The 27,644-nt window shown below is 43.2% G+C and overlaps 1 protein-coding gene across 3 annotated transcripts; it reads right to left on the bottom strand.

Moving 5' to 3' along the window:
• On the bottom strand, nt 1-27,581 carry NLRP10 (NLR family pyrin domain containing 10). Of its 3 annotated transcripts, none has more exons than XM_055094062.2 (4): nt 27,312-27,581; nt 12,778-12,831; nt 3,682-4,015; nt 1-2,112 (listed from the first exon to the last, which is right to left on the bottom strand). In XM_055094062.2, the coding sequence occupies exons 3-4, from the start codon at nt 3,968-3,970 to the stop codon at nt 284-286; spliced, it is 2,118 nt and encodes a 705-aa protein (XP_054950037.1). In that variant the 5' UTR covers nt 3,971-4,015; nt 12,778-12,831; nt 27,312-27,581; the 3' UTR covers nt 1-283. The 3 variants fall into 3 exon arrangements, with proteins under 3 accessions (XP_054950037.1, XP_054950036.1, XP_003818292.1); XM_055094061.2 differs by having other exon boundaries at nt 27,302-27,578; XM_003818244.6 differs by lacking the exons at nt 12,778-12,831; nt 27,312-27,581 and having other exon boundaries at nt 3,682-4,599.
• Between the last annotated feature and the right edge of the window lie 63 nt (nt 27,582-27,644).

Raw genomic sequence — 27,644 nt, forward strand, 5'->3', positions numbered from 1 at the left:
AATGTTTCCAGAAGCCCTCTCTGAAATAAGCAGGAAATAGAATATTGTATAGGAAAGAGTCAAATGTCAGAATCAAATGCTTGGTCATTAACATATAAGAGGAGCTATGGAAACTGTACTCTATACTGTAGGAAGTTATAAACAGCCTCTGGGGATGGTACTAGAGACCTTGGTGGTGCATGGGGCTGTTCCTAAGGACTCACTGCACATTTGCCCAGGTCCTATGTTTATATCTTCTGATCCTCTCTAATCTAATTCTCTTTTCTATTCGTTCTTTTGTCCTTCACTCTTTCTTGTACCCATTAGTCTTGATTCTCTTCTCTCCATCCTTTTTAACTTTGTCTGTCTTTCCCCATCTTCCTGTCCGTCCCATCACCCCTTCATTCCTCCAACCCTTCAGCATGATTGCCCCCATTTCCCTGCTTCCCATCCCACTGCACCTAACTTCCTCATCTGTTTCCTCTGTCCCTCTGCCTTTTCCACTAGAAGCTTCCTTTGGTGTTCCTGCTATATTATCTTTGCCCTCCTTCTGTCCATGGACAGAAGGACATTTTTGCTCCTCCTTAGGTCCATGACTCAAGCTGCTTTTGACAGAAAATAAATTCTGGCTCTGTGATTTCTTTTCATTTGAATGTTTTATCTTGAATGATACATTGTTCATCTGAATACCTTTTACCAGATTCTTTATTTTAGCTTCATACAGGGAGAATTCCAAATCCCAGGTCCTGTTGTGCTTCATAGATTCCATCTGTTCTTTAAAATGCTTCAGATCCTGCGCTAAACAGGGAGAAATTCTGAAGCAGAACTTGAGCTCCAAGTTCGAGAAGCTGTCTTTTTTCGAGATGTCCAATAAAAACTGCATAGTGAGGGTCATCTCATCATTCCCTTCCTGCTCCTTTACCTCCAGCAGCCTTTGCACTTCTCTGCGGGACTCCTTCCCCAGCCGGCTTTGGTCCTCTTTCACCAGGTAAGACATGGCATGAAAAAAGTCCTGGAAGCTGATGTGGCGGAAGCTGTAGAACTTCTTGATGGCAAGTCCCAATTGGTAGTCGTTACTACTCAGGAAAGCGGCAAGCCTGGGGCCATCTAAATTATGTTTCCTGAGCTCAGCTTCTTCAAATAGGAACCTCTGGTGCTGAATCCCTTCAGCTGCTAGGGAGCACAGACTCCTCAGGACCCTGTGCCGGGAAAGCCCGGAGCAGCCCCCATCATCATCGGGCGGCAGGAAGGTGGAGACGTAAGCCATGAAGATGTCAGTGCTGTTTCTAGGTGTCTCTAACACAACTTTGCCTCTCTCCATCTGCCCCTGCAGCCAGGAGCAGACCACCCAGCAAATGCCTGGAACCTGACACGCTTTGTAGAGAATGTCATTTTTCTGTACAATGTCGAAGGCACGGTCAGCTTGCTTCTCATCCGTGAAATAGGAGCTGAAGTACCTCGCCCTCTCCTCCTCAGAGAAGCCTAGGATATGGACATGGCGTGCTTGTTTCAGCAAGGGCTCCAGATTCCTCAAAGCCAGGGGCCGGGTGGTGATGAGAAGGGAGCATGTGGGGAGTGTATGTCTCCTAATTAGAAGGTGCAGCAGGCTCTCCTTGGGACTCAAACCCCTCTTCTTCAACTTTTCTTCAAAGGGCCTCTGCAGCTCATCAAAGCCATCCAGGATGAACAGGAGCCGCTCTGGCTGCCTCAGAATCTCTGTGACAGGGGCTTGATTGTCCCCGCAGCACCAGAAAAGGAGCTGCTCCAGTTTGCTCTCCAGCAGCAGGACCACTTCTTTGCAGCTTACATAAAAGACATAATCAAACCGGCCTGGGTACAGAGTACCGGTGGCCCAGTCCAACACCATTTTTCTGGCGAGAGTTGTCTTTCCAGTGCCAGCCGACCCCTGTAGCACAACTAAGGATGGGGCCAGTGAGGGCTTTTCCCCTGAATCAAATAGAGCCTCCACCGTGACAGAGTCCAGCTCCTGCTCCGGGATGGGGCAGGCAAGTGATTCTGGGCTCTCTGAGCTGGGCTTGGCCACCAGGAGCACCTGGTTGTATCTGCCATTGACTCCTGCTTCCTGCCATTCCTCTAGGCAGCGCACATGCTCTCGGTATACTTCTCTGTAATCTGAGCCAAACAAATGGGATGTTAGGTAGTGAAATGGGAATTTTAGAAGGCAAAATGGCCCCTCCAAACTGACTCTGCTCATTAGTCTTCTTGTATGTCTCCAACTTAGATCTTGCTGAGATTATAGTTCTGGCTTCATGGGGAGGGGCCGCTGTATGTGTGCATGAGTGTGTGTGTGCAGGCGCAGTATGCATATGCACATCTGTATGAGTGTGCAAGGGTGTGTTCTGTGTGTGTGGATAGTTGTGCATGAATGCTGGTATCCACATGTGCTCGTGGACCTTCGTGTACTGTTGTGCAGGGAAGTCATGTCAGTGTGCATCAGCAAGTGTGTGTCTGTAAGAATACATGTAAGTGCAAAATGCCTGTGTGAGAATGCATGAATGTCTGAGTGTTCATGTGAAATGTCTCCATGTGAAGAGGTGAGGACAGAGAGAGGGGAAAGGAAAGGGATGCCTGAGGATGGTGAAGTGATAGGAGCCTTGATATAGTTTGGGTGTTTGTCCCCTCCAAATTTCAGGTTGAAATGTGATCCCCAATGTTGGAGGCAGGGCCTAGTGGGAGTTGTTTTTGTCATGGGGGCAAATCCCTCATGAATGTCTTGGGGCCCTCCCCACGGTAATGAACGAGTTCTTGCTCTATTAGCTACACAAGAGCTGGTTGTTTAAAAGAGCCTGGCACCTCCTCCCCTCTCTCTTCCTCCCTCTCTTGCCATGTGACACACCAGCTCTGACCTTGCCTTCTTCCATAACTGAAAGCTGCCTGAGGCCTCGCCAGAAGTCAATATTGACAATATGCGTCTTGTACCACCTGCCAAACCATGAGCCAAATAAACCTCTTTTCTTTATAAATTACCCAGTCTCAGGTATTCCTTTATAGCAATACAAAAGGGACTAAGATAAGCCTGTTCTTGGGAAAGGACAAGCCAAATGCCAAAGATAAACCAGCTTCTCAGAAAGAGCCATGACTCTGGGTCCATGAAACCCTCCCATTTGTACATAGCAGAGGAGCGTTCAAGCATGAAAGGAGCCTATGGGAGGGAGCAAAGGCACCAAAAGATCCCTCCCTCCCCCCAGGCACCCACAGGAAGAACCAGCAGGCCATGAGGTCCCACACCACCCATTCTGTAGTGTGGTTCCTTGAGAGATCAGGGGCACAGAAGACTTAGAAGCAGCCTGAGCAGCTTGCCAGGAAGCAGCTAGGGACAGGTCTGACCCCTACATCCTGATGCTATTTCTTCTTGTTAGTGGAAATCCCTTCACCAGCACCCTCCCAGTCTCTAAGACCCTTTCTTCAGACTCTCCCCTTCTCTGCCACTGCAACTGGAGGTAAGATGTGGGGAAGAAAGACTAGTCTTTTCTTAAATAAATCCCAGCTTTGGCTCAGTCCCCCTCCTGACAGTTGTTGGAACCCTCAGGTGGAGACCACCAAGGACTCTGGGGCACCAGGGACTAGAGGACAAGGTGACAGAAGGCATAAGGTACAGGCTACAGGCAGCTCTGGAAATGCCATGGCGGGAGGGGAGTCCCAGTGCCATCCTGCCCTCCCCTTCCCCCGCTCCACACTCACCATGCAGACAAATGTGGCTGAGCTGGTCCACAAGTTCCAACAGGTTCATGACCTTCAAGCCCTGGAGGACAACTTTCACAGCCTCCTTTTCTCCATACTTTGAAATCAGTAATTCTGCCAGGTCCACCGGAATCAGGCCCTCCAACTCCCCTCTGGCCAGTGGGGGCTGGCCCTCAGACAGGGTCATATCCCGTAAGTAGAACTTTAACTTCTTGAAATCGTTCTCCTCAAGGTCACTCAAGGCCCAGAGCAATGCCTCCCGGGGGTTTCTGGCCTTGGCCATGGCCATGGTGATCTGGGGGAAGGATCAAGTCCAGACCAGAAGACCAGTGACCTGGAGAAAGAGGCAAAAGGAGAGGTCCACTGCTGAGAGGCCCACCCTGCTTTCTGGGGGCTTGGCCAAGTTACAGAGCGGAGGCCAGGGAGAGACGAGATACATGTGCAAAGCTCCAAGAAAGACAAGCAGATGAAACGCAGGGGAATTTTCCTAGTCATTCCCCTCTGCCTCTTAGTCAGGTGACACGTGACTGTGTTGGCAAATGGGTAGGAAGGTATGTAGGTGTGTTAATCTCTCAATCTCTCTCTCTCTCTCTCTCCCAAACTCTATCTCTGTCTCTCTCTCTCCCCCCACTCCCTTCCTCTTTCCCTCTCACACACGTTCTTTATTAGGCTCTGTATGCCTCCTTAGATGGATGGATTAAGAAAAAAAACTCTAAGTTTTTTATTTATTTTATTTTTTTTGGAGACAGAGTCTCCCTCTGTTGCCCAGGCTGCGGAGCAGTGACATGATCTCGACTCACCGCAACCTCCATATCCCACGTTCAAGCAATTCTCCTGCCTCAGCCTCCCAAGTAGCTGGAATTGCAGGTGCCCACCACCATGCCCAGCTCACTTTTGTATTTTTAGTAGAGATGGGGTTTCACCATACGGGCCCGGCTAGACTCGATCTCCTGACCTCAGGTGATCTGCCCGCCTTGGCCTCCCAAAGTGCTGGGATTACAGGCATGAGCTACTGTGCCCGGCCAAGTTTTAAGTTTTAAAAGTGAGCCTGTCCCTGGCTGTGTGAACCTATAGAGAGCTGGAGCACATCTGCTGGAACTGCTGTGGTATGGCAAGAAGGTAAAAAAAATCTACACTCAACCCATTGGCCTCACATGTCAGCCTCCTGGCCTCAGTCACACAGGGATTGCAAAGCTAGAAGTCTCCTAATTCAAATAAGGAAACACATCCAGATAATGATAGGAAGAGGAACCGCCACCTGTGAGTGCTGACTTTGTGCCAGGTGATTTACATATCCTTTTTGATCATCTCAGAAATCATCTCATGTTCTACATGAGAAATTTGGCAGTCAGCGAAAAATGGTTTTTCAGAATTTTCCAGAGCTAGGCCACTGGGCAAAGAGGCAGGATTTAAACTGGTCTATGCCCTGGGTGGAAGAGAGAGACAGAAAAAACTCAAAAGATAAAGAAATAGAAGACAGAGTCAGGAACCAGGAAGTTAGACTAAATGTTACCAGAAACTGGAGACATGTATAAATACTAAAGTAACAGGGAAAGGAGAGCAGAATTTTGAATTGTGTTTCTAATGTAGAACTAAAATGTAGGCCAGGTGGCAGTCTTTGGAAAAGAAAAGCAACAATTAATAGAAAGCCTTCAGAATCCAGAAATACACCTGTGACCTAAGGCCCATAGGGAACCCATCTCAGTAGTACAATGTCACATTCATCATTGAGAGTGTTCAAAAGAGAATTTGGGAACACAGAGAGTTGTTGCCATTCAAATACCAACATTTTGACTACACACTGACAGAGAAAGAAAATGTTTGGAACATGTTAGGATACAGGGGACTTTGGTTGTGAGTCATAGGCCAGTTTGGAAAAGCAGGCCTGTGAAAGCAGGATCAATTTACAACAAAGCTTCAGGCTGCATGGGAAGACTCAGGGCTTCCCTGCAAATTTCTGATGTTGGCAGAGCTATTTAATAATTCAGGAAAGAAAAGACAACACTAGAACCTGCCAAGAAGACGTCCAGTCTAGGCTGCTTACCACAGTTCAGACTTGGGGAGCTGGAGGTGAGGCAGCGAGAACTCAGCTCCCTGATCCAGGAGCCCAGTAAGCAAAGCCTGGGGACTGAGATGAAACAGATCCCCTTTCCTGGTCCAACAGCTCTACAGGTCCAAGTCTGGGCTCTCTTAGCCCATACTCACTAGTTCATTTCTGTTTGGTGGTGCTGGTACCTACCAGCTACAGCTTGATACCTAACAGTTCCTAGTATATAGGCCTGGAAGAGAAGGGCCCCTCCCCATCTACCCCAAGCCTCTGTGAAGCAGAACCACCCACTGAATGTCAGTGGGATGACTGTCAATGGGATGGGCAATTGCTCACCAGTGGGAAACTTGACCTCATTTTTTCAAATGTTGAAGTTGAGAAACAAGGGAGGGGTGGAAGGCATGAACTATTCTGTCACCAAGAGAAAAAGAGCCCAGGAGACTTCCCACACCCCTCCCTGGAACCCACACTCCTCCTCTACCACTTAACCCCAGCCTAGGCTGGGGCAGTTTGACTAGAGAGACGAAAGAATTGAAGCACTGCCACCACCATATCCTCCGCCAGTGCACCATTTCTCTAAGTTGTTGAAATCACTGGAGAATGAAAAAGGAAGAAGATACGAGCTCCATGAAGTAGGAATTCAAACAAGGAGCAAAACAGGCCAGGCGTGGTGGTTCACGCCTGTAATCCCAGCACTTTGGGAGGCTGAGGTGCGTGGATCATTTGATGTCAGGAGTTTGAGACCAGCCTGATCAACATGGTGAAACCCTGTCTCTACTAAAAATACGCAAATTAGCCGGGAATCATGGTGCATGCCTGTAATCTCAGCTACTAGGGAGGCTGAGGCAGGAAAATTGCTTGAACCCAGGAGGTAGAGGTTGCAGCAAGCTGAGATTGCGCCACTGCACTCCAACCTGGGCAACAAAGTAAGACTTTGTCTCAAAAAAACAAAAAAGAAAAAGGAGAAAAACAAATTCCCAGAAGGCAGCCAGTCCTCTGGCCTAGAGAGCTGAGGATCCCCGAGAGCCCTGACAGAAAGAGAACACGTTTCTCCAAAAAGAATGTCTCCAAGAAAAAAGAAAAAAGACTGGCTAGACTAGCTGATGCTATTGGCCTTCTAAAACAGCCTATTGGGAGGCTATTAGAAGGTGGAAAAAGCTAGCAGTAACTTCTGAGAAAACCAGATAAATGAAAGTAAAATAAAGAAATTACTAGCAAGAGGAGAAACAAAAAATAAAATTGGAAATATAATAGTAAACTAATATACTCAAGTGTGAATAATGTTTGCATAGAAATCATAGTGTAACCACTGAACATTGCTCTAAAATTTAAAATATAATTACATTGAAAGGATGGTGGTGGAATGTACTAGAAGAGGAAGTTGATAGACAATGCCTAAAATGTTGAATCAAAAGATAGTGATATACAGTACACATATTACTTCAAAATGCAGAGATGTAAGAAGAAATAGTTAAAATCTAATGTATTAATAGTTGTTTCAGCGAAAAGAGACTGGGCATCAGGAGAGGAAAGGACTACTGTTCCAGGGCATAAGTTTTTTAATGCCTATTGACTTTAGAAATCATAACCATGTATTACTTTGAAAAGATAAAAATTAACTTAGCAAAGAAACAATAAGAGGTAAAGAAATGAAGTTAACATGTATAGACAAATCTCTCTGGAAGCTTGGTAACAAAAGTGATGAGAAAGGTCCTGAGGTAATATGGGAAATGTGAAGTCCAGAGAAGGTTTTGTTTGCTTTAACATGGGAAAGGGCGGAATGTACCTGGATGCTGATACAAAGCCTCCCATAGAGAGGTCAGGTTAGAAATGCGGAAGAGAAAGGCAAGCACCAGAGGAGGGAATGGAGAATGGGGATTGGGACAGGATTCGAAGCAAAGGCAAAACATTGGCCTTTGACAGGAGGCTGGAAGGAACAGCATCCATTCATTCCTGAGGAAAGTGACAGAGGTTGTTTGGCAGAGAAAGTCAGGTGTGTGGGTTTTGTGGTCAGAAGATAAGCATGGTCATGTCTGAGTCTCCATATGCTCTGTGAAGTACATGTAAGAGTATCTCCCATGAGTGAGAGGGCAGGGGTGGTTGAGGAGAGCAGACACCTTGAGGAGGCCACTGCAAGCCTTCCCTCCTGTGCACCTCTCCTCCTCCTCCAAGGCCTCTTGTGCCCACTGCTCAGGGAGTACCCCAGAGTCCAGGGGAACAGGCAGGAATGGGACTGGCCTTTCCCAGTGCCTTGACCAAGATGAGGCTAGCGACGAAAACAAGACTGCCAAGAACCAGGACCCAGAGACCAAGATGGGAAGATAAAAGAGTGAGACACAGTTACGTAGTGAGGGTGACAGAGAGAGCAGAAAGGCCACCTACTGCGAAGGCACCAGGTCTGGAGACCACTGTGCCAGATTCAGAATCACACCTGAAGAAAGGAGGAATGAGATGCATGGAACCAACTATAATTGGAGGGTGGAGGCAAGAGATGAAATGAGTCCTCCCTGCCTATCCACCCTGGCCTGGCTACAGGCAACACTGATAATTGCAACTAAGTCCCAAAAAGGGCAGGGGTGGAGACGAAAGAAAGAGAAACCAAGCGTGGGAATAGCAAGAGATCAAAAGAGTAAAGAGTCAGAGAAGAGATACAGAGAGATATCAGAAAAATGAGCAAACAAAATAGAAAGTCAGAGAGAGATGAAGCCAGCTGGTAGGTATGAGTCTCTCACTTTCCCATACACACACACACACATACTTACACACTCACTCTATACACAGTGTTTTTTCACAGCAAACTCTTAGAAACAAGGGCAATGAGAAAAACATGTGAAGCAATTGGAGTTTCTCAATCAAGCTGCAGTGTTCCCACATTCATTATACTCTTTCCCTACCTATGGAGGCAGATCCCAAGGCAAAGTTGAACACATGTCTTCATCCTCTTGCTTCCAGGCCTTCTTTTTGACACAGGCAGGAGCTCCAACCCCAGTCTGTCCCCTCTTATACAAGGGCCCTTTGAGACAGTCCCCTCAGGCTCCCCAAAGGTCACCATCTTCTCCTTTACACCTTGGTCAGTTTTGATGGAGTTAGCACATGGATTTGGTAAGCTTAAAGGTCTTCTTGAGACAGGAGATCCTGTGGCCATTTTGGAGGTATCTGTCTCTGCTGCTAGAAGCTGTCTTTTCTCAAGAGTATTGTCACAAGGCTTTTGTAAACCAAAAAGTATCTGAGACAGGTCTCAATCAATTTAGAAAGTTTATTTTGCCAAGGTTAAGATGTGCCTATGACACAGCCTCAGGAGGTCCTGAAGTAATGTGCCTAAGGTGGTCGGGACACAGCTTGGTTTTATACATTTTAGGGAGACATGAGACATCAATCAATATATGTAAGACGTACATTGGTTCAGTCCAGAAAAGTGGGACAAGTCAAAGCAGGGAGAGGGCTTCCAGGTCATAGGTAGATAAGACACAAACAGTTGCATTATTTTTAGTTTCTGATCAGCCTTTCACTGAATACACAATTTACAGGAACAGTCACTTATGCCTTAGTCTAGCTCAGTGAAATAATGGAGCAAGGAAGCAATCAGATATTCATTTGTATCATGTTAACGGAGGGATGACTTTGAGTTCTGTTTTTTATCCACAAGGAATTTTCCTGTGGGCAAATTGTGACGGAGGTATGTAGCTTTTTTTTTTTTATTTTTTATTTTATCTTTGTAGCTATCTTATTTAGGAATAGAGTGGGAGGCAAGTATGCCCACAGTACCCAGTTTGACTTTTCCCTTTGGCTTAGTGATTTGGGGGAACTGAGGTTTATTTTCCTTTTGCATTTCCCCACTTTTCTTTTTAAAAAGCTTTCAAAGAAAGCATTTTAGAGGAAAATGAGTCTTTGGTCTGAGGTTTTGTCTGAGCTCTCATGGCTAGGATGGTTTATTCCTAGACAGGTAGGTCCCACATTATTAGGAAAGCTCATTTTTAGCAGATTGTAAAGTCACACATTCTACAAAGAGAAAATAGGGGGAGGGAGGAAGAAAAACAACAACAAACAAACAAACAATGAAGAACAATCCTGGAAAATTCATATAGGTCATGTTACTCTGAAGTCCATACATCAGTAGGCAGGTATGAAAGTGGTTTAGGTACGTAAATAGGCTGCCATTATTTTCTTCTAAAGTTTAAGCTGTTCACAAAGCTTTAAGAAAGCACGGCTTAATCTTCAGTGATTTCAAATCAGGAAAAATGGGAGAAAAGGAAAAAAAAGAAGAAGAAATATTGAAAACATTGTTTTGGAGACTTCTAGCCAGGAAAATTTTTAGAATTCAGTCTAAACTGTAGAAAGGAATAAAAACTGAAAAACATTAGGCAAGACTAGACTCTAACAAGTGTACTATAGTTTATTTTGAAACATAATTTTTCTCTCTCCAGTCCTATTTTCACTAAAGACAAGTCATAGGACAAATTCATTTGCAAAATAAGTTTTAATCTTATTATACTTGGCTGGGGTATTTTCATAAAGTCAGCAAGAATAATTATTTGTCATACAGGCTCCTCTTTTTTTTTTAATTGGCATTGCTGGAACTTTATTCCACAAGGAATCTCAGATTCAACTTTAATGCCTTAAGCCTAACCTCTGCCCACAAATATCTGTATTAATTGGGTGAATTCCTCACCTTGAATTCCCAAGAAAACTTGGGGCTCCTGGGACTATCAGAAAGCGACATTCTTTACTTACCACAGTATAATTGCCTGAGGGGTTCTTCCTGCCCACTGCATAAAGAAAGACCACGACACTGTAGTAGAAAAAGAGTTTAACAGACACAAGGCCAGCCACACCACATGGGAGATGAAATTTCTACTCAAATCATCTCATTCAAAGCTGGTAAGGTTAGAGGTTTTTCAAAGGCAGTTTTGGGGAAGGGGTGGGGGTGGCCAGGTAGCAGGTACTTGCTGCTGATTGGTTGGGGTGGAGATGAAATCACAAGGGGTTGAAGCTGTCCTCCTGCAGGCCAAATCGCTTCTGGGTGCAGCCACAGGAGTGGGGTTGTTGGTCCAGGTGGAGCCATGGGTATCAGACATGCAAAAAAGTCTGGAAACATATCTCAAAAGGCCAATCTACAATAATGGTGTTATTTGCAGCAGTAATTGGGGAAGTAGCATATCTTATAACCTCCAGAATAATGGCTGACAATCGTTTATGTCTACACCTTAGCAGGATTTAGCCTCCTCTCCTTCTCCCAGCCTGACGGCATCTCATTAGCTTTACAAAAGCAGTTGAGTTTGGGGCAAGGCCTATTATCATTTAACTATAGCCTAAATGTCTTCCAAAGATAGCTTGGCCCAATAGCCCAGGAATAATTAAGGGACAGGCAAGGTGGGGATTGTGTTAGCTTAGCTTACTGTTATACTTTTCTCACTGATATAACTTTTGCAAAGGCGGTTTCAACAGGTAAGGAACCTGTACAGGGACTGTATAGACAAGGTATGGGGCCATCTTTCCCAAGGGGTTTTCATTGGCTCTATAAGTCAACTTTGAATCCTTAAAGGCATCTGTATCTGAAAGCATGCCATTCCAGTCAAAACCTTGGTAAAATAACCTGTGTCTCCAATTGTGTCCTGTTACAAAAGAAAACAGATTCTTATTGCACTTGTGCAAATGACTATATTGCCAAAAGTTAAAAATATTCACAAGTAGTTTCCAAATTTTTGAGAAATCAGGTGGAGAGAAATATGTTCCAAATTTTGTTTACGGGAGTTTACTCAATTGTTAAAAGCTGTAAAAATCTCAAAAGAAAAGTTTATTGGCTCTGAAAAACAAAGGATCAGCAATGTTTTAAACAAAATGTCATAAAAGGATTATTTCAGTCTTCTATTAGTTCAATCCATGGAGTTAACTCCTATTCTGTTTGATATTCATGAACATTTCAGCTCTCCATGGGAGTCTTGGAAGTTTTTCCTCTATTCTAGTGTCACAGTCTCCAAAGTTATTAGAAATATATTTATATAAATGTGTTATTAGTATATGTTCCCGCATTGTATGAAATTCCTGTGATTCTGATATGTCTTAGCATATGTTAACAGTAGTAATTATGATAATGTAAAATTGTTGTATGCCACAAAAGCAACCAAATTTCCTTGTCAATTGTGTCTTTATGACTGTTCTAAGACTTGTCATCCACAGTTGTTTTACTTTTATCCTTTTCAAAAGATTTTTTTTTTATAATCAGCTATAGGACTCTGACAGGTGTTCTTGAATGCAGTTTTCTAATAACTTTATTTTCCTTTCACACCTTCAAGGAGAAGGAGGCCTTCAAACTCCCCCAGTGGCATAGCCAGTGCTAGCAAGATGGCAGTAAGGAGTACAGGCAGGCTGGCAAAGCACATGATAAAATTACAGTGGTCATCTGGACAACTCTGATGGCTGCTTTCTATAGCATGTTCCTAAGTCTCTAGGGTGAAAGATAAGGCCTAGGCCCTCGAATACATCTCCGTGTTCAGGCTGGAGGGTGGTGCTGTGGCCTGCTCGGGACTGCTTTACTGGGGCTTGATCACAGGACTGAGGGAAATTTGATGAGGGTGCAGCCTGCACTGCAATAGAAGGGCCTATGGTGAGATGAAACCAGGGAGGGATTACCCAAAGAAGCCAAATATAGGAAGAGGAGCATGAAATCTGGTCAGAGAAGCTGGAAGTTAGAGCAAGATTCTGACATGAAAGGCAACATCTATAAATGAGAAATGGAATTGAAGTTGGAGGAAGTCAGTTTCCCCAGGGATAGAAAGCAGAGATTAGGAAGTGTTGGCCAGGATCCATCAGAGCCACATTGTGATGTAAGGTTGTAAGTGAATGGTTTGTTGCATCCAAGTGCACAGTACACATGAGCAAGAAACCCCATGGTAATTAAATCTTGGGGGCTGGCCCAGCAGGAGAGAGAGAGAAAGGAATACTATACAACACTGTGATTCCAGACACCATTTCATCTCTCCAGCCCAGCATTCTCCTTGTGACAATCATGGCAAAAGCCATCATTCTCTAAACTTTTTTAAATTTTTTACCTTGTAGGGAAAGGAAAACTTCTCCTCTACCCTCTTAGGTTCTTAAACTGCGACCTACAAATTAAATGGACAAAAAAAAATTATGATTAATGGGAGAAATCATACAAATTTTATTTGATGTCAACAATTTTACATAGCATCAGGGACCTCACAGACAAGAAGTGAAAACCCCAAAGAAGCAGTTAGACCCAAAGGCTTATATACCATTTTAACCAAGGGCTGTAAATTTTTGGAGAAGTGACAAGGCAAAGGAAAAGGATATGGAATTCTAGGGGTAGCAAGTTCTGGGAAAGTAACTAGGGGGTATATGGGGAAAACTAATGAAAAATAAGGGTTACTTTAGGAAGTTTTGCTTGGCAAACATATCTCAGCATTGACCTCCCATCTCCAGTGATAAGAATGTTCTCTCCTTCCTAGGAAAACCTTTCTCATGGGAAATTTATGCCCTGCTTTTAGGTAGAAATGGGAAGAGCAGACAGCCCTTTCTGAATCTGCTGTTTTTCAGTTCCCTTCAGATCAAAATAATCAACATGCTTAAGTGGCATATTTTGGTGTGGCATGTTCAGATGCCCATGCCTTTCAATCTCAAGAATGAGTTCTGTACAGAACTCTCATTCACTTTTGGTGAGAATGTAAAATATTACAACCAGTTTATTAGTAGTATTATTTTAGAGACAGAGTCTTGTTCTGTTGCCCCGGGGTGGAGTGCAGTGGTGCCATCATAGCTCACTGCAGCTTCCAACTCCGGGGCTCAAGCCATATTACTGTTTCAGCTTCCCAAGTAGCTGAAACTACAGGCACGCACCATCACACTGAACTCATTGATCCGACAGTTTCTTGTAAAGTTAAGCACTCCCTATCCTATGACTTAGCCATTCCATGCCTAGTTATTTACCCCAGAAGAAAGAAAACATACGTCTTCACAAAGACCTCTACACAAACGTTCCAAAGAGCATTATTCATAACAGTTGAAAATCTGAAACAAATCAAGTATTCATCAACAAGTGAGTGGATAAACAAGTTATAGTACATTCATACAATAAAATATTACTCAGTGATGCACCATTTGATAGACATAACGCATTGATAAATTTTACAGTTGTATTGCGTGAAAGGAGCAGACACAAAGAATTCAAGTTGTTTCCTAGCTGCTGGTTGTAAAAAAAAAGAATTCAAATTTTATTATTCCATTTATATGAAATTCTACAATAGGAAAACTAGTCTTTCATAATGCAGAGCAGTGGTTGCCCATGGCCAGGTATGACATGGGGTACTACAAAGGAGCCCATGGCACTTTTGGAGTGAGGAAATGTTCCATGTCTTGACTGTGGTGGTGGATACATAGGCCAAGACTTTCTCAACACTCACTAAACTCTACACTTTTTTTTTTTTTTGAGACAGAGTCTCACTCTGTCACCCAAGCTGGAGTGCAATGGCACGATCTCAGCTCACTGCAACCTCCGCCTCCCAGGTTCAAGTGATTCTCCTGCCTCAATCTCCCAAGTAGCTAGGATTATAGGCATGTGCCACCACACCTGACTAATTTTTGTATTTTTAGTGGAGACGGGGTTTCACCATGTTGGCCAGGCTGATCTTGAACTCCTGACCTCAGGTAATCCGCCTGTCTCGGCCTCCCAAAGTGCTGGGATTACACGCGTAAACCACCACGCCCAGCCTGAACTATACACTTTAAATGGAGGCAGTTTATTGTATTATAAATTATACCTCAGTATATACCCAAAGGATTATAAATCATGCTGCTATAAAGACACATGCACAAGTATGTTTATTGCGGCACTATTCACAATAGCAAAGATTTGGAACTAACCCAAATGTCCAACAATGATAGACTGGATTAAGAAAATGTGGTACATATACCCCATGGAATACTATGCAGACATAAAAAATGGTGAGTTCATGTCCTTTGTAGGGACATGGATGAAGCTGGAAACCATGATTCTCAGCAAACTATCGCAAGGACAAAAAAACCAAACACTGCATGTTCTCACTCATAAGTGGGAATTGAACAATGAGAATACATGGACACAGGAAGGGGAACATTACACACTGGGGACTGTTGTGGGGTGGGGGGAAGGGGAGAGGGATAGCATTAGGAGATATACCTAATGCTAAATGACGAGTTAATGGGTGCAGCACACCAACATGGCACATGTATACATATGTAACAAAACTGCACGTTGTGCACATGTACCCTAAAACTTAAAGTATAATAATAAAATTTAAAATATATATATTAGTCAGTGATTGAGCTAGAACTCAAACCTAATTCTACTCTATACTGCATATTGTTTCAGTTTACAATAAAAATATTTATGCTTAAAAAAATAAATTATACCTTAGTAATGTTGATTAATTAAAAAAAGAATGAGCTCTGATAACTAAACTGTTAATCTTACAAACCTAAGAGAAGTCTGCAAGGACCACTTACTCCCGCAACCAAACAGATAATTGTGAGCTAGTCCTGGAATGTCCAAGGCCAGTAGAGAGGAGGCACACCTCTTCATGGATAGGAATCAGGGAGGGACCACACAGGAGCCTGGGAAGGAATGTCCTTGCCAGGGTGAGGTGGCCAGGAGCTGAGCCTGCAGAGAGGGGGAACCTGGGGGCTGAAAACAGGGTAGCAGGCAGCCAGCTTTGCAGGGAGGGAAGAAGGGAGAGGAGAGGTGCCCCTGAGGCCAGAGTTCTCTAGCAACACTGATGTGGGTATCAGAACTTCAGAACTGCAGAGAAGTCGTAAAGCTAAGCATGACCACCCTTTCTTAGTCAAAGTCTTCTAAAAAGTCTAAAGTGACTCCATCCAAGAGAAGAAAGAGAAGCAAACTGTCTCTGGGGGAAAGCCTCCCCAATTTAGGCCTCAACAACTATCGCTCAAAAACCAAGAAATGAACTCATAGCCTTGAAAGTCTGAATAAGAATAAATAAAAACAAGAAACATAGATTCAGGCCAGGCAAGGTGGCTCACGCCTGTAATCCCAGCACTTTGGGAGGCCAAGGCAGGTGGATCACTTAAGCTCAGGCGTTCAAGACCAGCCTGGGCAACATGGTGAAGGCTCATCTCTACAAAAATTAGCCAGGCGTGATGACACATGCCTGTAGTCTCAGCTACTCGGGAGGCTGAGGTGAGATGATCACTTGAGCCTGGGAGGTCCAGGCTACAGTGAGCCGAGATCATGCCACTGCGCTCCAGCCTGGGCAAGAGTGAAACCCTGTCTCAAAAAAAAAAAAAAAAAAGAAAAGAAAAGAAAGAAAGAAAGAAGAGACACAGATTCAGACCACTAAGAATTATAGATGTTACATTTATCAGCTTCGTATGAAAATGTTTTTAAAATTTAAGGATGTAATTACAAAAATAAGCTTATAAGAAATAAGAAAAAATAGATTTGTTTTAAAAATCCTTTCATATGAAAAAGAAAGAAAATAAAATAGAACTTCTACAGATGAAGAATATAATTATTGAAATCTAAAATTCAATATACAGAATAGATAGCAGCTGAAGTCAGAATTAGAGAGCTGAAGCTATGGCCAAAGAATTTATCCAGACAGCAGCATAAATGGATAGCAGATTGAAAATATGAAAGCTTAAGAGACATGGAGAATAAGGTCAGGAGAGGCAATATTAAGAGCAAATGGGCCGGGCGCAATGGCTGATGCCTGTAATCCTAGCACTCTGGGAGGTCAAGGCAGGTGGATCACTTGAGGTCAGGAGTTCGAGAGCAGCTTGGCCAACATGGCTAAACCCTGTCTCTACTAAAAGTACGAAAATTAGCCAGGCATGGTGGTGCGTGTCTGTAATCCCAGCTACTCAGGAGACTGAGGTGGGAGACTTGCTTGAACCCAGGGGGCAGAGGTTGCAGTGAGCTGAGATCACACCACTGCACTCCAGCCTGGGTAACAGAAACTCTGTCTCAAAAAAAAGCAAATGGCTGTAAATTTCCCGAACCAAAAAAAAAAAAAAAACCACGAATCTATAGATCCAAGAAGAACAATTTATCACAAGCAGAATACATAAAAAGAAAGCCACCTTAAAATACATCACAATGGAACTGCAGACTCTAAAGACAAAGAGATCTTGAAGCATCCAGAAAGAAAGGACCACAAAGAAACAACAAAGCAAAAAAGAAGCCAGAGATGGCAGAATGTTTTGAAAGTAGTAAGATATTATAACTGCTAATTTAGAATTGTACATCCAGGAAAACTGTTTTTCAAAAATGAAATCAAGCCAGGCACAGTGGCATGTGCATGTAATTCCAGCTACTCAGGAGGCTGGGGTGGGAGGTTCCCTTGAGCCCAGGCAATACAGCGAAAACTTGTCCCTTAAAAAAAAAAAATGAATGAATGAATGAAAGCAAACCACATTCACAGTTTTTAAAAATGTGGACTACCAAGGGAACTGCTCTAAAAAAAAAAAAGAGAAAAAGCTTTACTTCAAGTAGGTGAAAAGATTTCAGAAGAAAGTCTTAGAACAGGCCGTGTGTGGTGGCTCACGCCTGTAATCCCAGCACTTTGGGAGGCTGAGGTGGGCGGATCATGAGGTCAGGAGATCAAGACCATCCTGGTCAACATGGTGAAACCCTGTCTCTACTAAAATAAAAAATAAAAAAAATTAGCCGGGCATGGTGTGCACCTGTAGTCCCAGCTACTCAGGAGGCTGAGGCATGAGAATGGCTTGAACCCAGGAGGCTGAGGTTGCAGTGAGCCAAGATCGCCCCACTGCACTCCAGCCTAGTGACAGAGTGAGACTCCATCTCAAAAAAAAAAAAAAAAAAGTCTTAGAATAAAGTCTTGTCCTAGAAAGACAAGAAGAAATAGTGTACAGAGAAAGTGGTAAACAGGTAAGCAAATTGAAACATACTGGGTGTTAGCCTTATAAATATAATAGTAATAGTGTTTACATCATGTGGCTAGTTCCTCCACCCAGGGGAAATAATGAACAACAGTGTATAAATCAGAATGGGAAATACCAAAGTGAAAGCATTTTAAAGTCCTTTTAACATCATCGGTGCCGTTCTTTAAACAGAGTTAATGCATTAAAAATGCATAATAACTTCTGCACCTGCATGCAGCTGGTGCAATAGCAATGCCTATTTCTCTATCCGTCTGGAAGGAACTTGCAGAGGATGATGCTATACCATGACTATCATAGCTTCCAGTGCCTTGATGAAACCTCAAGGTTTTTGGCCTTTTGGCCAAGCATCTGCCATTTCATACTGTTGCAGCATTTGTCGTGTCCTAGGAGTTGCAACTATCTATAAGTTTGTTGTGGCTAAACCATGAAATAAGGCATATATAGATTTCTGCAGAAATTATAATTCTACAAATGATTTTGAAGAGATGAAAAAGGTTGGTATCTTTTGGAATGCAAAGTGATATTGGAATGTAAAGAATTTCTGGGGGTTGTGTTCCATGGAAGTTTGTCACTGGCCTATGTTCCTGAACTGTGAAACATGAATATGTGGGCAAAGGAATAGTTTGTTTTGATAGATTAACAAATATGAAAAAAATGCATGCTATAATTAAAACACTAAAATTGGAATATGTGCTTCCTAAGTAGTAGAGAAACAGGAAAAATAAGAAAATGCAATCAATCAATAACCCCATTTAAAGGCCAAATATAAGGAATGGAGACAACACAGAGGCTGGGCACAGTGGCTCACATCTGTAATCCCAGCATTTTGGGAGGCCAAGTTGGGTGGATCACTTGAGGTCAGGAGTTTGAGACCAGGCTGGACAACACGGTGAAACCACATCTCTACTAAAAATACAAAAATTAAAAATTAAAAAAAAGAGAGAGAACACAGAAAAGTGAACCAAATAAAAATCAAAAATTAAATGTAAGAAATTAGTCCAAATACTCAACATAGAAAATGCTAATGGACTAGACTTGCCAATGCAAAGAGAGAAACAGATCAAATTGTTTAAATATTTAGCTATATGTGTTTATAAGAGTTACACCTCAAGCATAAAGATACGGAATGGTTGAAAGTAAAACAAAAAATGAGGAAAATATATGTGAGAAAATGCTAATCAAGGGAAATCTAGTGTAGCTATGTATATTTTTATTTATTTACTTTTAAATAAATAAACTATGAGGTAGGTACTAGAAGGTCAAATATGAAACAACGTGCTCCATGCCTGAAAAGATGTAGAGTTTAGTAAGGATAACAAACAAAGAAATGGATCATTTATTCCACTTTAGAAGCAGACAAAAGAGGAAATTCACATTTTAGGAAGAATGTATAGTCCTGAAATATAACCAGTCTATTTTTACTTATTTTTCAAGACAGGGTAACCCTGTTGCCCAGGCTGGAGTGCAGTGGTGCAATCATAGCTCACTGCAGCCTCAGACACCTAGGCTCAAGCCCTCCTTCCACCTCAGCCTGTGAGTAGCTGGGTCTACAGGTACACACCACTACACGTGACTATGATGTAGCTATACTAATTTCAGCAAAATAGATTTTAAGACAAAAGCATCGGCCGGGCACAATGGCTCATGCCTGTAATCCCAGCATTTTGGGAGGCCAAGGCGGGCAGATCACGAGGTCAGGAGATCGAGACCATCCTGGCTAACACGGTGAAACCCCATCTCTACTAAAAATACAAAAAAATTAGCTGGGCGTGGTGGCACGTGCCTGTAATCCTAGCTACTCGGGAGGCTGAGGCAGGAGAATTGCTTGAACCCGAGAGGCGGACGTTGCAGTGAGCCGAGATCGTACCGCTGCACTCCAGCCTGGGTGATGGAGTGAGACTCCCTCAAAAAAAAAAAAAAGACAAAAGCATCATTAGAGTTGAAGACAGTCAATACATAATGGTAAAGGTCCAATTCACTAGAAAATTTTAACAGTTCTAAGCATGTAATAACCTAATTAGATTCAAAATAACTCAATATGTGGTAAAACAAAAACTGACAAAGTTACAGAGAGAAACTAACAACTCCATCATTACATTGAGAAGATACTAAACTTCCTCTCTCAATTGTTGCTAGGTCAAACAAATAAAAAAAGATCAATTATATATAGGTTAAAGATCAGAATTAGCAAGCTTTACATAACAGACTTACAGAGTTCTGTGTCCTAAATTTAAATGATAAACATTCTTCTAAGGTACACCTGGACCACTTGATAACACACTTGGCTATAAAGTAAGACTTAATTAATTTTTTAAAATAGGTATTGTATAGATATATTCTCTGGAAAAAAACAAAATTAAATTGGAAGTTATTAATAAAAAGATAAAGAAAGATGAATTATAGCTTTTGTTTATGAATAGGAAAACTGAATATCACAAAAATATCAGTTCAGCTCAGTACGTCTTTAGAATCAATGCAACCTAATCCATCAGGTTTCACAAACTTATTCTAAAATGTATAGGAAAGAGCAAAGGGCCAAGAATAACCAAGACTTTTTTTTTTTTTTTTTTGAGACGGAGTCTTGCTCTGTCGCCCAGCCTGGAGTGCAGTGGCGCGATCTCGGCTCACTGCAAGCTCTGCCTCCCAGGTTCACGCCATTCTCCTGCCTCAGTCTCCCAAGTAGCTGGGACTACAGGCGCCCGCCACCATGCCCGGCTAATTTTTTGTATTTTTAGTGGAGACCGGGTTTCACCGTGTTAGCCAGGATGGTCTGATCTCCTGACCTCGTGATCCACCCTCCTCAGCCTCCCAAAGTGCTGGGATTACAGGCGTGAGCCACCGCTTGGCCTAACCAAGACACTTTTGAAGAAAAAGATGGTAGACAAGAGGGAGAGGCTGCCCTGGATATATTCTAAAACTAAGGTAATTAAGACAACATAATATTGCACCTGCTCTACCAGGTTTCAAAACTAATTCTAAAACTAGAGATGTGGGCGGATCACGAGGTCAGGAGATGGAGACCCTCCTGGCTAACACAGTGAAACCCCATCTCTACTAAAAATACAAAAAAAAAAAAAAAAACTTAGCCAGATGTGGTGGCGGGCGCCTGTAGTCCCAGGTACTCGGGAGGCTGAGGCAGGAGAATGGCGCGAACCTGAGAGGCGGAGCTTGCAGTGAGCCGAGATCGAGCCACTGCACTCCAGCCTGGGTGACAGAGCAAGACTCTGTCTCAAAAAAAAAAAAAATTAAAATTAAAATTAAACTAGAGATGTAGCCATTAATATGGCACAGCAATGGTTCAGAGTGGACAAAATAGACAAAAGCCAGAAACACTACCAGACACTATGAAACTGTGATACACTGTCATGCATTGCCTAATGATGGTGATACATTCTGAGATATTCATTATTAGGTAATTTTGTTGTTGTGTGAACATCATAGAGTACTTTCGCAGACCTAGATGGTATAGCCTACCACACACCTAGACTTTATGGCATAGACTATTGCTCCCACGCTACAAACCTGTACAGCATGTTACAGGAAAGAGCAAAGGGCCAAGAATAACCAAGACTTTTTTTTTTTTTTTTTTTTTGAGACAGAGTCTTGCTCTGTCGTCCAGGCTGGAGTGCAGTGGCTCGATCTCGGCTCACTGCAAGCTCCGCCTCCTGGGTTCACGCCATTCTCCTGCCTCGGCCTCCCGAGTAGCTGGGACTAGAGGTGCCCGCCACCACGCCCGGCTAATTTTTTTGTATTTTTAGTAGAGACGGGGTTTTACCATGTTAGCCAGGATGGTCTCAATCTCCTGACCTCGTGATCCGCCTGCCTCGGCCTCCCATAGTGCTGGGATTACAGGCATGAGCCACCACGCCCAGTCCATCATTGACCTAAACATCACTATGTGGTGAACAATTGTATTTTTCTTTTAATGGCACGGTAGATGAATAGGGAAAGGAAAGACAATTCAAAAAATAGAATTTAAAAATCCCACATAGATTGAAGGATTAAAACAATACTTTAAAAAACATCAAAAATATGTAGATAAAATGCCTGTCTCTGGTATTCATATAGGAAGAATTTCTTAAACAAGACCCATAAAAGTCCTAGCCATAAGATAAAGGATTGATAAATTTAACTACATTAAAATTAAGATCTGTTCTTCAAAATACACCTTAAGGAAAGTGAAAGGAAAAGCTGAAAAGTTAGAGCATATATTTGTAACATTTATGACTGATAAGGGATTGGTATAAAAATATGTACTGAAGTCTTTAAAAAAAAAAGTTCCTCTCAAAAATAAATAATAAATAGAAAACAACCTATAGAACCTAGTAGAAAACAACCTAATAGTAAAGCATATGGAGAGATTTTTTTTAACAGGATTCAAATACATATGGCCACTAAACATATGAAGTGATTTCAACCTCATTAGTAATCAGGAAAATGCAAATTAAGCACACAAATAGATACCATTAACTATCCATCCATTTTTTACAGTTGAGGGAAAAACTAAAACATGACAGAGTTTATTCATCAATGGGAACTTTTATATACTGTTAGAAGGCGTGTAAATTGGAACAGCCTCTTTGGAAAACAAGTCTGCATTATCTTGTAAGTATGAATATTCACATATCTTACAACCCAGCTGTCTTAGTCTGTTCAGACTGACACATTGAAATGAGACACAAAATATCACTGACTGGGTGATTTAAACAACAGAAGTTTATTTTCCCACAGTTCTGGAAGTTGGAAGTCTGGCAGCAGTTGACAGCATGGTCAGGTTCAGTGAGGGCTCTGTTCCTGCCTTGCACATGGCCACCTTCTCATCGTGTCCTCACATGAGACACAGAGAAAGACTCTTCGTATAAGGCCACAGGCTTATTGGATTAGGGCCCCACTCTTAACAACCTCATTTAACCTTAATTACCTCCTAAAGACCCTATCTCAGATACAGTCATATTGGGGGTTAGAACTCAACACAGAATTTTGAGGAGACAAAATTCAGCCCATACCACTAACTCCCAGGTGCCCATGAATACATATATAAAAGGATGTTTAAAGCACCAATTTTCATAATATCAACAAATTTAAGCAAGCCACATGTCCACCAACAATAAAATGGAAAATAAATTGTGGTATATTTATACAAAATACTATTATACATCAGTGAAAATGAAGAATGAGCTGCAGTTCTATGCAACAACATGAATACACATCAGTAAACTAAGGTTGAACAGAAAAAAGAAAGTTCAAAAAATTACTACTTTCCGTATGATACACTTTTTATTGAGCTCAAAAACTAGCAAAATTCAACAATGTATTGTTTAGTCATGCATATATATTTGAAATAAAACTATCCTTTTTATGCAAATGATGGATACAAAATTCAGGTGAGTAGTTATTTCTAAGGGTGGGGCAGTAAGGCAGTGAAATATTGATGGATATAACTCATAGTGTCGCAAAAGCCAATTGTTAAATTTTTTAGGACTTTCAAGAGCCCCTTGTCAAACCACTGGTAGCCTGAAATCAGCCATGGTGGGAGTATTTACACCACGGAAACTGGCAAATACTGAAACCAAGAGGCTGGTTGTTAAACATTTACCAGCATACCACTGAATGTAAGCTGTTGCTAGTGTTCCAGTTCTTGGTTTGAGTAGTAAGTTCTGTTCATTATTTTTTAAATGAACAAGGTTCTTAGTTTAGGTAGTAATGTCTGCTCATTATATTATTTAAAAAGAATGAATGAATGTAAACAAAGAGGTTCATGACTGGACCCAAAAAGTCAGCATATCACGAACCAAGGTGTATGATTGTTACAACTGTGTGCACCTACAGTAGGAAAAAAACAAAAAAAAGCATTAAGTTCCCTCCATCTGGGCATATCAAGTGTCAAAAGAATCTCTACTAATAAATGAGGTCAGTATATACCTGGAAGGTACTATCCCACTCTCTGAGAGCAACACACAGGCTTCCAGGAATGAGAGGATGGGCCCATCCAGTCCCATGGAGGTGAGTCTCCTTGGTTCCCTCACCAAGCAAGCCTCTCAACGATCAGGCTCTAGGCCAGAAAAAGTAGATGGTATAACCCATGTGACAGTCACAGAAGGAGCTGGGGCCACACTATCAGCACCCACCATGTGGTCATGGTTCTTGAGCCAAACTGGGTCCAGCCTCTAAAGTAGCTCAGGCAAGAGGGGAAGCTAACACCAGTAACTCACGTTGTTTTCCACCCCACCTTGCCATAACGTCAAGGAGGCAGGCCAGGCCCTCTGCTGTTAGAATCGAAGGAACCTGAAGGGGAAACAGTTAGGGATAGACTAAAGTTAGCAAGCCAGAGAAAGAAGCAGCAGTGACTACCAAAACAAGGGGAAGGGAGGAAAGGCTAGAAGTGGGTGTAGAAACGAACATGTGGAGGTCAGAAATCAGAGAGCTGAGAGAAGGGAATCTCACGCCAAGTCAGCCAGAATGAGAGTGGTCTCGGGGACCCTGGCTCTTGGGAGCCCTGGACACGGACAGATGCTACATGTGACAGGTAGCCTGGTCAGGTTGGCTCCCTCAAAAGGGGCATCGGACAGGGTGGCCAACTAGTTGGTGGGGCCAGGTTCCCTTGATAACATATACCACGCAGAAAGCAGGTCTGAAGCTTGAGGTCTGTGACGCTGTTGCTTTCAAGCTGTGTGGCAGCCGTTCCTTACCACCCTGGTCTGAAAGAGCCTCCAGGCAGAGGGGCCTTAATTGTGCTAAATTCCACGTAGAAAAGGAGTGAGACTCATAAAGCCTAAGTAAGGTGCTCAGCTTCCTGAAAACAGCTGACATTGCCAGAGAAAAACTGTGGGAGGCAGCCCACAAGCCTGCCCATGCCAGGCCATCTGCAGAAGGATGGGGTGGCAGCATCACAGGGCGGGCGGCAGCATCACAGTGCATGTGGCAGCTCTGCCCCATGAGGGAAGCCTTAGTAAGTTCCAAGTCACACTTGCTGCAGAGTTATGGTAGTGTGGGCTCCCCTTGGTGGTCCCCCCACAGTTTAAGCTGTAGCTGAGCTACCCTCATGCCAGCTGATCACCGAGGAGGTGGGATGGATACATCAAACTGCAGGTCCCAACTTTAATATGACCCTGGCATATGTGGCCCTGGTCTTTTCAGGCAGGACTGTCAAGCATGTTGCCAGGACAGCCAGGAACCCACATGTGAAGGTTAATCCTATGGGTCAACTTGACTGGGCCACAGGGTGCCCAGACATTTGGTCAAACATTATTCTGGGATTGTGAGGGTATTTGGAGATGAGATTAACATTTGAATGAGTAGACTGGGTAAAGTGATTGCCTTCCCTAAGAGTGGCCTCATCCAATCAGTTGAGAACCTGAATAGAACAAAAAGGCTGTTCTATTCCCTCCTGTGAATAACAGGGACCTCTTCTTGCCTAACTGCTTCGAACTGGGACATAGGCCTTTTCCAGCCTTTTGACTTGAATGGAAACATCAGCTCTTCTTGGGGTCTCAAGCCTGTCAGCTTTCAGTCTGGAACTTACACCACTGGCTCTCCTGGGTCTCCAGATTGTTCACTGCAGATCTTGAGACTTCTTCCATAATTACAAAAGCCAATTCCTTATAATAAATCTCTTTCTATATATATCCTGTTGGTTCTGTTTTTCTGTAGAACCCTGACTAATACACTCGTACAATACATTGCCCATCTACATGGGGACAGTCTATTTTCTCTCTTCCCATACCTCTGCCCTTTTCCTGATGAACCCAGGCCCCAGATATCTCTCAGACAGCCACTGAAAAGCCAGCATTTGGGATATGCACACTCTCATCCTGGCCAGTCAGCCTCCCAGAAAGACCACACCAACCATCTGTACTCTCCTGCTCCTGGGCTATGTTGCTAGAGAAAAACCACAAGAGTTGGCCAGATTCTCGAGCTCTCCAGGCTCAGGGGGTGCTCCCATAATTGATCAATGCCTTCAATAGCTCACTCTCAGACCTTCCTCCAAACACTGTCCATTCCCCCGAGGCTTATCCCTGCCCTTGCATTGCCATTCACAGCAGATCACCTTGCCTCAACTTACCTGAGAAAAATGTCATTTGCAGGAGGTCCTGCAACTTCCCTCTCTCCCCAATTCGTCTCTGCTTCTTCATCCATCCCCTTCTCTTTCCTCCCAGAGAGAAATGTCTTTAAGACATCGATATAAAGGCAAAGTTATTGAAGGCAAAGTGTCCACACCAACCCAGATTAACACATAGATAGGAGGTCTCAAAGGTGTGCATGGTCAGTTGGGGGCAGCAACACTTCTTCAACTGGATTCTGTCCTCTGGCCTTTTTCCCATGAGATGATCTCAATGGACTGACCTTGACTCAGGCAGACCCCTACTAAGCACCCAAAAGGGAGGCCAGGGCCCTGGGCAGTCTCTCCAGCATGCCTCTCAGCCTATGCAAGACCATCTAGGCTTCTCAGTGTGGGTCCACCTTTTGCCCATTTCATTAGATATTTTTTCACACTTGTATATTTAATATTTCTCTCTCGTCTATATCCTTATCCTCAGTTTAAAATATACTTGAAACACTGCCATCCTAAATTGGCTGCCTCTCAATCCTGCTGTTTCCCTGGCTATTTCCTTAAATGTCTCCTTTCCTTCCCAGAAAACTTCCTGAAAGAAAAGCTGGCACTTGCTGCTTTCAGTTCAGACTGGCCATTCTCTCACACCAGATTTCTAGTTTCTGTGCCCACCCCACCCTCAGTCCCACTGACGTTGCTCTACTAGGGTTGCTAAAGACTCCAGGTCATCAAATCCAAGAGTTACTTTTCAATCTTCTTCTGTTTGGCTGTTCACCTTTGTTTTGGTGAAAGAAAGAATGCATGTCTACACAGAGCATTTACAGGGGAGCAGCGTTTTGTGAATTCTAATAATGGAAGATTTCTCCAAGGAGAAATCAACTCTTGGGCACAGAATCAGGGATAAGAAGTTCAACCTCACCTATCCACTTGCCAGCTGGACACTAGGACTTGACCTAATTAAGGGAGTTGACAGTTTTTTTGGTGTTTTGTTTTGTCTTTACAAGCAGATGTTATCACCCCATTATACCAAGTAGGAAATTGAGGCTCAGAAAAAAAACTTGTAGATTGCCCCAAGTTACACAGTGGGTTACGGTCAGAGCTCCCTCCATCACATAGTGATAATAGCTATGACTTAATAACTACTGTATATCAGGCATGTGCTAAGAGCTTTACAAGGCAATACCTCATATAATCCTCTCCTAAAGTACAGACTAGTTTATACACCTTATTACAACTCCACTTGAATGTCCAATGGACATCTCAAAGGTGACACATTCAGAAATGCAATCAGGATCTTTTCCCCAAAACCTGCTCTACCTACAGCTTTTGCTATCTCAGCTGATGGTGACTTCATCCTACTAATCGCTCAGTACCAAAAAAAAAAAAAAAATTGCAGTCCTCCTTGACTCCTCTCTTTCACACCTCATATACAATTTCTCAGGAAACCCTATTGAAACTACCTTCAAAATATATCCATAATCTTCCCACTTCTCAGAACTTCTACTGCTACCAGCCTGGTCCCAGCCACCATCATCTCTCACTTAGATTACCTAGTGGCCTCCCAGCAGGACTCCCTGCTTTTCCCTCTCTCGCCTCCCTCTCCTCACCTCTCCTCACCCTCCAGTCTATTCTCAAAGCAGCAGGAGAAATCCAGCTAAGTTCTCCTTCTCGCCCATTGCAGCCTCGAGCTTCTGGGCTCAAACGATCCTTCCGCCTCGGTCTCCCGAAGTGCTGAGATTACAGGCGTGAGCCACCGCGCCTGGCCTTAAAATCCTTTTTAAAGGCACTTTGACATCCATTATCTCATTTAAGTCTAAAACACGAATTTCGACCTCCGCGCTGCTTTCTGGTTCCACCTGGCGGCAACTGCACAAAGTGTTTCTCTTCGAACGCCGTCCCAAGTTTACCCGGAACTACTTAGCCCAGGGTTTCCTAAGTGCTCCTCGGGCC

The sequence above is a fragment of the Pan paniscus genome, chromosome 9, assembly GCF_029289425.2.
Source record: "Pan paniscus chromosome 9, NHGRI_mPanPan1-v2.0_pri, whole genome shotgun sequence".
NCBI classification, from domain to species: Eukaryota; Metazoa; Chordata; class Mammalia; order Primates; family Hominidae; genus Pan; species Pan paniscus.